Source organism: Poecilia reticulata, linkage group LG18 (assembly GCF_000633615.1).
Source record: "Poecilia reticulata strain Guanapo linkage group LG18, Guppy_female_1.0+MT, whole genome shotgun sequence".
Classification (NCBI taxonomy): domain Eukaryota; kingdom Metazoa; phylum Chordata; class Actinopteri; order Cyprinodontiformes; family Poeciliidae; genus Poecilia; species Poecilia reticulata.
Window position 1 is genome coordinate 17,260,391 of NC_024348.1, and position 12,057 is coordinate 17,272,447.

General features: G+C 40.1%; 2 protein-coding genes across 3 annotated transcripts in view; one reads left to right on the forward strand and one right to left on the reverse strand.

Annotated features, from left to right (window-relative positions):
- plaa (phospholipase A2-activating protein) overlaps positions 1-1,696 on the reverse strand; it is an 8,252-nt gene extending 6,556 nt beyond the window's left edge. The window contains exons 1-2 of one of the 2 annotated variants that reach the window (XM_008435871.2): positions 1,441-1,696; positions 85-278 (exon numbers count right to left, since the gene is read on the reverse strand). In XM_008435871.2, the coding sequence (XP_008434093.1) occupies positions 85-278; positions 1,441-1,589 (343 nt within the window). In that variant the 5' untranslated portion in view covers positions 1,590-1,696. Of the gene's footprint in view, positions 1-84; positions 279-456; positions 1,408-1,440 lie in introns of those variants that run through there. The other variant, XM_017310264.1, reaches the window with a different exon arrangement.
- A 1,286-nt stretch (positions 1,697-2,982) lies between these two features.
- zdhhc21 (zDHHC palmitoyltransferase 21) lies at positions 2,983-10,886 on the forward strand. Its single transcript, XM_008435872.2, has 8 exons — positions 2,983-3,091; positions 4,642-4,840; positions 4,930-5,028; positions 5,114-5,225; positions 6,993-7,131; positions 7,270-7,386; positions 7,745-7,788; positions 9,177-10,886. Exons 2-8 carry the CDS (start codon positions 4,687-4,689, stop codon positions 9,307-9,309), a joined length of 798 nt encoding a protein of 265 aa, XP_008434094.1. The 5' UTR covers positions 2,983-3,091; positions 4,642-4,686; the 3' UTR covers positions 9,310-10,886.
- The last annotated feature ends 1,171 nt before the right edge of the window (positions 10,887-12,057 follow it).

Sequence of the window (12,057 nt, forward strand, 5' to 3'; positions counted from 1 at the left end):
ATATATATATATATATATATTACAAACTTGAAGTCAAAACGCATTGTCAACGTTCTTGATGCGAACAGATTAGTGAAAACTCACCTGTATTTTTGTGACCTTCCAGGGTGTAGAGGGGCTGCGGCCGGTCCAGAGTAAAAACACAAATGTTGTTATCATTCCCACCGGTGGCAATCAGACCTCGGGGGTACGTTTCACTGGGTGCAATGACGCATACGCAAGATACGAAATTTGAGTGTCCAGACATACAATGCATCTCAGAGAATCCTGTATCTGGGCTGTTGAGAGGAAAGTGAAAAAAAAAAAAATGAAAAAAAAAGGGACATAATTTGTAAATAAATCAGATTGTAGAACTCATAATCGCTAAAATATAACACATCTTCATTCTGTAAGCAAGTAGTTATCTAGGGGGGTAACCCATGGATCTGTTGGATGAATACATAAGCTGGCTCTCACATTTCTTTAAAATATTCACAACATTTTCCCTGGCCGTCTGCTGTATTCCTTTGTTTTCCAAGATGGTTGTTGTGTGAAGGCCTCAGAGGTTTGATAGAGGGCATTTGATAGAGATTTAAGTGACACACAGGCGGATTCCAGTTCCTAATTGTGTAAGATACGAAAACATTTGGTGCCCCTGGATTTTATTTAAGTGCAACAGAAAAAAGCCGCTGAACCCAAACCATGTTTCAAATCTCTTTCACAAAAGAGTACCTGTATTACTATTTTTGCAAGGTAATGCATTTTCATCAGTGACCACGCCTGAAATGTTAAACCAACGTTATTACACTTAAGTAAAATGCACAGGCATTCGTCTGAGTCCTTAACTTTCTACATTAATAATATATTTGAAAGCCTCTCCTATATCTAGGCCGGATAAATTGAAAAGTTACTTTTATAACCACTTTAACAGCATTTGTCATTACATGACTATTAGATCATGACTACTTTGTTCGCATGCCAAGACAAACCAATTTTAAGACAAATTTCTTAAGTTGTTCGGAACCCAACACTATTATATTCTCATTATTTTATTAACACAGCTTTCGGGGGAATTAGTCCAAATGACAGTCACCATCTTTCCTCTCTTTAGAATAATGCATGTTCATGGACCAAAACAAGCGACTAAAGTCTGTTTTGCCCGTACTATTCAGACTCGGGATCGTCCACTGAAAAGCCGAACTTCTCCAGCATTACCCCGACCACAGACAGGTGCAGCGGAATGAATGACAAAGCTAATTTCAGCGAATGTTAGCTTCCTTGCTAACCGTTACTGAACAAAGAAGGTGATAACATGGAAGCTTATGAGAGGACGTTTTCTTCTAAATGCTATTTTTAAGTCTCGATGCATTCCTTCGTCCGAAGATGACTTGTTAGGGGGCGTAAAGTGTTAACTTGGCAGCATAGTTAGCAAGCAGGAGGTTAAATGCTAATGCTAGCTACCTGGAGTTCGGTACCCAAACCCTTCCGGTTCGGTCTCTGGACACCGACACGAAAGCTCCCTCTGGAAAAATGGCGGTCGCCAGTCCCCTCACGTCCATCTCGTGGCCAGGGATGGAGCATCTGAGTTTGAACGAGTTGGATGATGCCATGTTTTTTGACAACGACAACAACAAAGTGAAACTATGACACCAGTATTACAGCTAAGCGGTGTCGCTGTCAACATCCGCCGCTTCTGATTCCGGAAAGGGAACTGTGTCATCACACCCAAACGACTCGGTCTTTCAAAATAAAATGACTATTTTGTTTGTTTTACTTAGTAATTTAATCGCCATTCAATTCAAATACACTTTATTTGTGTTAAAGGGATATGCATGTCGTAGTAACTCATAGCATCCAAGTGCCTTCGAGCCGTGGATGGTGATGCTAGGGGCAGGAAGGATTTCCAGTAGCAGTCATTCATGCAACGATTCTGAAGAAGCCTCTAACTAAAGTCTGTTGTTTCATGTCTTATGACCATCATGACATATGAACAGCTCAATATCCGAGTAACAGAGACAATATTCCAAAGTAACATGGTCTGAATGACAACAATCGATCTCATTTGCATTTGACTGTACTTCTTAAATCTCTGTCTGGCCATGTGGTTAAAGCTGGGGTCTGAGATATGATTTTTGCCTATCATAATCAATGGAAGAGATGGTTTGAGTTTCCTCCTTTGTCCTGCTCTGTATCCATGAAGCCTCCTTTTCAAGTTCTTGGGGTTTTGGGGTCAAAGTTCAGGTAGTATTTCAGTTTTTGTGATCCTAATCAACTGTTCCCAGCTCATAGTTGCAGCATGTTGGAGTAGCTCTGTTATGTTGGTCCTGATTTTGTATTTTTGGTTGAAGCATATCTTTCTTAGCTTTTTTTTCTTTTTACAATATGTAAACATAGCAAAAACACATTATATCTTTAAACTGGGAGAAGCTGATTAGCGTATCAAAAGCTAAAGTAACTTTATGACCCAGAGGGCTTGAAAATGAGGCTTTATGGCTGCAGAGCACAACCAATGAGGAGAGAGAGAAGGAGGAAGCTGAAACCATCTCTTCCTTTGATCATAATAGGCAATAATCATATCCCAAACTGCAGTGTATCCCTGCATGTCTTGTTAATTATACAGCCAGACATAGATTTAAAATGAAATAGATTAGAATTACTTGCCAACAACCTAAGATGTCATCCAGGACATATTAATGTGGAACAGCGTCTCTGCTGCTTGGATATTACGTTGCTAGCATGTCTTAGAAAAAACAGTCTTCAGACAGAGGCTTCTTCAGATTCGTTGCAAGATTGACTGCTAATGGAGCTACTTCCTGCCCACAGCATCACAATCCACAACAACTCTTTAAAGATGGATGATGAGTTACAACAATACTTGGGCATTTTTGAATTGAATTGAACTGAATCAATTTGCCATAAACAACATATTTCCCTTCAAATTCACATGGGTGAGTTTTAAAACAGCATCCATGCCTTTAATTTCCTAACCGTGTCTCAACCGGAAGCAGACACCGGCAACCAGGATCTGTCCAGCCCACACAGAGTCGGATGAGGAAGTAGCCGCTGGGTAACTACATGTACTCCGCAGGGCGGCGTTAAATCAAAGAATAACGTAAGTCGTGTTTTCCTGTATATAATAATATAATCTCTGACACTTCACGGGTTTAATAGTTGATTCTTACGCCATCATAACTGAGTGTAATACCGCTGTTGGCTATAACATTGTTGGGGTTGAATGGAGCCAAGCCCATCACGGTGTCAGGTGTTATCAGTATGAATGGAGATGGAGGAGGCAAAGCATACAGTAACAACTACTTCTCGGTTAAAAATCCAGCATTTTTAGATTTAATTTTACCGAAACACATTATGGGCTTCTGCTGTGGTTTCATTCTCAGACCTGAAAAGATGAGATGAGAGTCATTTGTAAATGTGTCCCCAAATCTCTGTTTTATTTGACATCTGCCATTTATTTGGAATTCATTTAATAATTGAAAATTATTCAGCAGACTGGACATAAGATTGTTGATTCTGACGCTCAATAGTAGTGTAATAATAGTGTAATAGTAGCTGCTATTAAAAGATTGATGTCAAACGTAACAGGTGAAAAAGCGAGGTTATGATATATATATATTTTTATCATAGCGTATGTTTTTATTTTTGACTCCTTCTATTGCCTAAAGTGTAACAGAAATTTTAGGCAACATATCTTCCAATTATTTCCAGTCATGATGTTGAAAACGCCATAAAAACAAATAGTGTTTTTGTATTGTTGGAAGGACTGCGCAGTGGCGCAGTTGGTAGAGCTGTTGCCTTGCAGCAAGAAGGTTCTGGGTTCGATTCCCGGCCCCGGTCTCTCTGCATGTTCTCCCATGCGTGGGTTTTCTCCGGGTACTCCGGTTTCCTCCCACAGTCCAAAAACATGGCTGTCAGGTTGATTGGCCTCTCCAAATTCCAGCCCCTAGGTGTGAGTGTGTGTGTGCATGGTTGTGTGTGCATGTGTGTCTCTGTGTTGCCCTGCGACAGACTGGCGACCTGTCCAGGGTGACCCCGCCTCTCGCCTGGAACATTAGCTGGAGATAGACACCAACAGCCCTCCCGACCCCAATAAGGGACAAGGGTGTAAAGAAAATGGATGGAATGGAAATGGTATTGTTGGAAGTGTTATTTTGAATATTTGACTATTTTAAATATCAACACATTTCCAGTGGTCATTGGTTGAGAGGCAGGGTACACACTGGATGGGTCACCAATTCATCACAGGGTTTCATACAGGACAAACAACCATGCACATGCTTATATCTTAGGACAATTAATAGTGAATGATTAACTCTTTATGGGCAACACGGACAAATAGTTTTAGCTACAAGTGAAATGAAGTGAAGCACAAAACGGGAGGAGGCTCAAGCATTTCCTGGAACAAACAATGCAGATCCAACTCCCCTCTTTGAATAAAGGTGACAATGACCCAGAAAGCCCACAGGATGGGCTGGGCGGGTCGGCGAAATGCTTTTAAACACTTTTCAAGTATTTGTAAGCCTAAAACTTCTACCAAAAAGGCCTTTCTAAGAGGAAACAAAGCACCTTTAGGAACTAGAGAAAGTCACCTCGGTCTAATCTAATGCGGTGTTAAATGTAATCTCAGGGAAACTTTGTTTGGATTAGTTTCCAGAGGCAGTGAGGACCCAGCGAGCGGGAGCAACAGCAGCAATGAAGCTTCGCCTTCACTTCGTAGTGGATCCGATGGGCTGGCTCTGCATCAGCGTGGTGTTTGGGATCTGGCTCTACAACACGTTCTTCGTTCCCAAACTGGTGCTGCTCCCACACTACGAAGAAGGGCACATCCCCTGGGCCTTAGTTGTTTGTGAGTGCTGCTGTTTCCCCTGGGAATTTCGGTAACGGTCCAGTGAACGGCTCTGGCTCATTAAGCCTCACGTCTGCACGTATCCACAGGTTATTACCTGGCGTCGGCGCTCTGTGTGATGGCCCTGTTCCGAGCCTCCACTGCAGATCCCGGCCGTCTTCCCGTGGATCCACATATACCTCACTCTGGTACGGAAAGCCATTCTTTCTGTGACTCTTTCAGTCTACCATGAAGCATTTGCAGCTCTAAACTTCAGATGCATTTGTCTCACAGAAAGAGAACAGTGGGAGTTGTGCAATAAGTGCAACTTGATGAGACCTAAAAGGTCGCACCACTGCAGCCGCTGTGGCCACTGTGTGCGCAGAATGGACCACCACTGCCCCTGGTGAGCGCATACAGTTCCTTTCCTTGCTTGACTTTGTCTGGCGTGTTGAAATGGCAGTAAAGGGTTTCAGAGACCTGCCTTGCTGACTGAAACAGTCTTCGCAAAACTATTCACACCACCTTGAAATTTCTCGCATGTGTTTTATTATTTTACAAGTAAAAATCTTGAAAACTGTGTTGTTGTTTTTTATCATCTTCTGAGTCAGCACTGTGTGGAACCACGTTTTCACTTACGGCTGCAGGTCCTCTGTTGTACATCTCTACCAGCAAACTGAGATTGTTGCTCAATCTTCTTTGCAAAATAACTCAAGTCCGCATAGGATTGTTTCTGTCTTATTAACCATCAGCTTTCTACGGATTCTCCACCTTCATTGGACCATTCTAACTAAAGAATAGAATTTGATCTAAGCCCCGAACCTCCACCCTAGTCTGAAGACTTTTCCATCCTCAAACATATTTCTTTAAGTATTATCTTATATTTAACTTAGAGCTGGGTGATATGGCTGAAAAACTTATCACAGTATAAGTGTTTCCTATCAGTTGATCATTTTTCAGTACTTTTTGTTTTAAATGTCTGTAATTTTGCCAACCTTTCCTCTCCAGCTGTTGCACGCATTTTCTCCCTTCACTCTTTGCTACTGTTTATTGTTTTTAAGCAGTTACGAACCGCGGTGGCGAAACCTGAAATTGCTGCCACACAAGTTCCTCAACAGGTCGTTGCTAGGTAACCAAAGAGTGAATGAGTTAGCAGATGGATGGCCTTTCCTCTGCCTACATTTCCCAAAATGCTTTGTGGTTCTGGATTGGAAGCTCAGTGAAATGATTGAACATTCGATTGGTCGTATTATCAATGGCTACTGATCGCGTGTTTGTTGCCGAGCCACAGCTCCATCCGTCTTCCCACTAACTGTTTTTTAGCTTCCCTGTTCCTGCTGACAAAGAGCATGCCCACAGTATGATTCTATCTCCACCGTGTTTCCAGGTCACACTGTGTTGTGTATTTAGTGTGGTGACTAATAAAATAAAATAAAATAAAATACAATAAAATAAAATAAAATAAAATACAATAAAATAAAATAAAATAAAATACAATAGGAAAATAAATATTTTTTATTGGCTCTCAGTTGGGAAATTCAGGTGTACCAGTAGAATCCCTTCACACAAAGCCAGAAAGTATTAAAAATGTATAAAAAAAAACAACAAACGACAAACAAAATGAAGAATAACTGTGCAGTTACCAGAAATGGTGCAATACAAGATGTGTGCAACTGATCATTTGTCAGAAATGTGTACTTGTGCATTAAAAAAAAACAATAGACTGTTCGGAATATATGAAAACTAAAATCATAGTTTGATCACAATTTGACCGTTGCGACTACCTGTACGCGTGCAACCCAATAAGTGATCCCTCTCGCACCCAGTTTGAAGGTTCCGCTTCCTTTCAAATTGGATCCGTTCATTTCCTGTCTCTGTTCTGCATGAGTATTAAATCCGCCCCGGTTTTGTATTTTTGTGGATTCTTTTTGTACGTTACTTTCAAATTTTTCTCTTGTGTATTGGCGAAAATCAAAAGCACAAACTTCACACACATGAAAGGAGAGCTGATGCTTGAAACTTGAAACTGATTTTTTCTTCTTCTCTTCTTCTTCTTGAGGTGGCAGGGTGCCGACCAGCCTCACTGTCTCCCCTCTGATGATGTCGTCCAGGAATACATCCATCCCGACGTTCAGAAAAGTTCAAACCCTTACTCCCGTTTCCTGTCTTGCAGGATCAATAACTGTGTGGGAGAAGACAACCACTGGCTCTTCCTGCAGCTGTGTTTTTACACTCAGGTCCTCAGCTTATTCACACTGGTGCTGGACTTTTGCCAGTACTATTATTTCCAGCCCCTGACGAGACTAGACCAGGTGAATTGATGCGTTTGCGTTCTTGCCAATATCTGGAAGGAGCTTTAACTTGTACACAGCTTCAAGAAAGAAAAACAGAAAAGCTGGAGTTGTTTATTGTATTTACTGTTTTTTTGTTGGTTTTTTTTCCCCTTTCAGGAAAAGTTTACGACACGTCATGAACTGGCTCTGCTGCGAGTTTCAGCGCTCACGGGCGTGGTCATGTTCGGTGGCATGTCGAGCTTGTTTTACGCGCAGATGGCTGGCGTCCTCTCTGTGAGTACTTTAAGGACAGTGAACTGCTGCTGCTCTGACGTTGCCTTTTCCTTTTATTATATTACTCTACATACAGCAGCCTGCAATATTGATGGCATCCAATGAAGGTGCGTACATATTGACTTGGTGACCCCAACATGACCTTGTGTTCCTTTGAGGTTTTGATTGAATATTAACTTCCTTGTGTCCTTGTCCAGCTGTGTTCTTCACTGCTCCAGTTGTTTCAGACGCTTTAATTTTTGATCCTACTGAAAGATGCGAGCAACCAGCCACCCACATTTAAAAACACAAGGCTACTACTTTTTAGTGATACATTGAAATAAATAATCATATATGATTTCTTTTATTTTTTTTGCAGGATATGACCACTATTGAGAAAATGTCTCAGTTCTCCAGTGAAACGTGAGTTTGTTTTTCTATCCAACAGATGGTTGCAGCTTGAAATTCATGCAAATTAAAAGAGGCTCCTGCCAACAATATGTATATCATTCAAATCATCAGGTTCTATATTATTGTGTCCTCTGGTTGTTTTAAACCTCAATATGTAGGAACATATCAGGGTCCAGGAGTTCCTAGCACATCTAGATTCATAGAGTAAATGATTTTATGAATCAAAAAACGTGCTTCAAAGCACCTGCAATATGTAGAATCTATATTGAAGTTTAAGTTGGCTTTATAGTCAAAAAAGGAAAAAGCTGTCGGGATGTGTTAAGTAGATTAGTGTTAAGTAGATTAATGTTGGTTTTTATTAGATGTTATCTGTTCAAGAGAAGATATTGAAACAAATAAGTTGAAGTTTTGCCAATGTGAATGTTTAGGATTTTGAGTTCTTCAGCCGTTTATCAGAATCAGCCAAATTTATGTGCGTAAACAAGGAGTTTGACTTCAGGTTCCCATCCTCACGCTGCACAGATATTAAATGTAAATACATAAACATTAAATATGATTAAAAACCAGCTAAAGAACACTGCCAGGTTTTCCCCTCTGTGCATTTTAAGCCTGGCGGGCCACCAGGCTTTACTTGTACCGCCACCAGGCTAAGCATTGTTTGTTTATATATTTCAGGTGTTTTGTGACTTTTGTAGTTTGTGTTTAGGTATTGTTAATAATGTCTTTGAATAACACATAATTACTTAGTAATATTTTAAATGTTTTTTGGGGGGGTTTTAAACTCAGAAACTGTATAAGCTGCTGAATGTCTGTCATTGTGCCCCTACCACCAGGCTTAGCAAGAATTCAGAGGGAAATCCAGACTGTGTTTATATATTTACATGTATTTACAATATTTTTTTGTCAAAAATAGCACAAATATGCTTGTCTTGTTTTACAGCAGAGTAGCTGACTATGTAATGTGAATGTAGCACAGAATGGGAGACTTCCAAACTCAGCTTTAAGTAGATAGTACAATGTATTGCATATATAAGTAAAGATGTGTTATTCTCGTTTAGTTTTCTCTCTGCTGTTTATATTGTGAGTTTATAAAAAAAAAACAACCTTGGGTTCAGATCAGCCTTTTGGTCTAAACCAGCTGTGGTCTACGACTGTCGTAAATTGTGATCAACACAGGCAGGGAGCTCATGCCTTTTGAACATCCAGAGTAATAGAAATTAGATTTCGGGTCACGGCTCGCACGTCGCTATTTGTGCTTTTTGTTTTTAACAAATATTCATGCCGTCCCCGATGCCGTGCCGCCCTGGGCGGGGAGCTAAGTTTCTCAAAAAGCAGCCACCGGCTGTAGTACGTCAAACAAAACTTCCAAATGCTTTAAGGTGATGTATTTTTCTGCTTAGATATGGGACAAAAAGATCGTGGCAGTGGGCGCTCGCTGAGGTTTGTGGCACTCGCTGGAAACTTCTGTGGCTCCTCCCGCTGCGCAGCAGGCAGCCTCTCCACACCGGCCACCACTACCGCAGCCATGTGTAGCTCTGCGGCTCGACGTTCCCCTTCCTGCCTGCACTTTTCGGTACAAGTTCCTACCGTCAAACACTCCACGTACTCCTAAAACAAATCTGCCCGCACACCTTCACCACCCTCTGCTGCGCTACGAGAGCCAGGCAGCGGACACTTTACTTTTGTGTTGTTTTGGTTTTTGCTTGGTTTTATTCAGTTTCTCTCCAGGAACAGGGTCACAAACACTGTTTTGGAAGGATGGGGAAATGTTTTGATCACTGTGACTGCTATTTCTTAGCATCTGGAAACCACCTTTAATGGTTATTTACACGACGGGGATGGAAGCAGTGGGACATCTCTCAGGTTACGTTATAAAGAGCCTTCACTAGTAATTAGCTACAGGCAGAATAACTACAAATCTGTTAGAAGTGTTTGATTTTTTTTGTATAAAGTTTGTGCCTTGTTTTTGTTTTTGGTACTTTTTATTTACCAAATTTTTAGAAAAGGGTCTGAAGTATGCTCCTTCCTTCTAATGATTCGTGAATGTGTTTTTTTTATTGTTTTACTATGGTTTTAACTACAACATGTGTATTTTTTAGGAGCATAATGCCACTGATACCTTTCGATCTAGAGATGTCATATGACTGCTGAGAGCACTAACGCAAAAACAAGCTAATATAATCACTCCTCTATAGTGACTTTCGTAGTTGATGCTGCTGTTAAATATGAGTTTAATATTCACTGATTAGTAGTTGATGTTTGCTGTAATTGTCAGATTATGCTTATTGAGATACCTTGAGTCATGAAGAGTTCAAGGTACAGTCATGAGAGATAAGAAAAATCTATCTCTGATACAGTCATGGGAAAAACTAAGTACACTCGCTGCATAATTTATTAGCTTGTAGAACCACCATTAGCAGCAATAACCTGACTTTATCAGTCACTCAGCATCAGTCCACTGAGGATTGTAGCCCTTATTTATGGCTCATCCACAACGCCATATCAATTAGGTTGAGGCCAATAACCATAGCAACACATTGATTCTAATTACCTAATTGGCTAATGTTTCTATCTGTCCGACCTTTAGCTGTTGGACAGATAAAACTTTGGCATACAGAGGAGTTCAGGGTTACTGTGGCTACCAACCAAGCCCAAATCTGTGCTCTGTTTGTCATATGGTAGTGGGGTGTTTGTCCTGATTAACTCAGATTTTTATCAATGTGGGGCTGTTTGTTATGGTCGACTATCTCTGCTTTAATCTCGATCATGTCTTGTGGTTTGCACCATTTTTACCATTCATGGCATGAACTCTTAACACTTCACATACAAAGTGATGGTTGGAGTTTTCTGGGATGTCCACTCATAGAACTGTCAACTGACTTAAAAGAATTTCCACTCTGAAAAATCTTTATCTCTGTAGAATGAGGAGCTTTAAATTATCTGGAAGTGTCTCTATAATCCTTCTGAGGTTGGCTGACTGAAGCAGATGCTTCTTTCCTCATTATTGCAGATGACTTTGGTCCTTGTCATTGTGTTAAAGGGGCAGTATTATGCAAAATCATCTCTTTTTTTTTTAGCTTTACTTAATGTTACAATCATATTCCCTCATCAAAAACATACCTGGAGGGTTACTTTGATTCTTTCATGCATGTTGGAGAAATCATTGAATCTCCCATGGCAACATTCAGCTATGTAACACGTGTAGTCTTCACTGAGTGACGTCTTTTCTACGCAATTTCTCTATTCAGCTCCTCCAGACTAGCGGCAGCAGCAGTTAACAAACAGCTAGTGGAAGTATGAGTCTGCTGAACTCATCATATGAACTCCTTAGCAGTGCAGTGCTGCTAAACACATTGTAAAGAGTGTCAGAAAGAGCAGGGTCTTCTTAAAGAGACATGGGCCCAATTTCAAGGTGTTCAATTGCAAAGTAAAATTTATTGTAAGTAATTTTAGGTATTTGAAGCATTTTTCATAACAACAAATGGTAGCATATTTACTTTATTGTGCTATAAAATGGCACTATGTACCTGGAAAATACATAATACTGCCACTTTAACACAAACCTGTGTTCTGCAGCAAGAAACCCACGCTTTTATAGAGGCGGTCAGACTTGCTGATGATCAGTTGCGATCACAAGACAGCACCTGACTGCTATTTTTTCTCTAAAATCTAAAGCAAGCATCACACTAATACTTAGATTTTTCCCTTGATGGTGCTGATAGTAATGGAAACTTTATTTCTTCCACCTGTGTAGGTTAAGTCAGTGTGGCAAGTCAGTTTGCTGCTGAATAGATAGAAGAAATACAGTCATTTTCACATTTAAAGGATAAATACAGTATACTGACCACATTGGTAATCTGTTATTTTAAATCAATTTGCTGTATTGACCATAGCACTTACAATACAGAGGATTGGTACAAATAGTTTTCTTGTGGATTTTGAGACATGATATTTGAGCCCTGTTGCTTATTTTTTCTGAATGTTTTTAATTTATAAGTGCATATTTATATCTCTGATAGGGAAGCTCACAGATTAGTATTGTTGTGGAAGCATACATAGACAAAGCAGGAACTATACATTTGTTTCTAGAAACAGGCATATAGAGGAAAAAAAATAATCCAAATTAGCAGAGCAAACCATAGCATGATGTCTAAAATACAAATGATATCAATTTCCAACACTTTGTTACTAGACATTCATAAGATGAATGTTTCTAGTAAAAGTTAAGGACTTGCCAGTTCAGTTCCAATTTAGAACAAAAGTAATCTCAGTTCAATATGA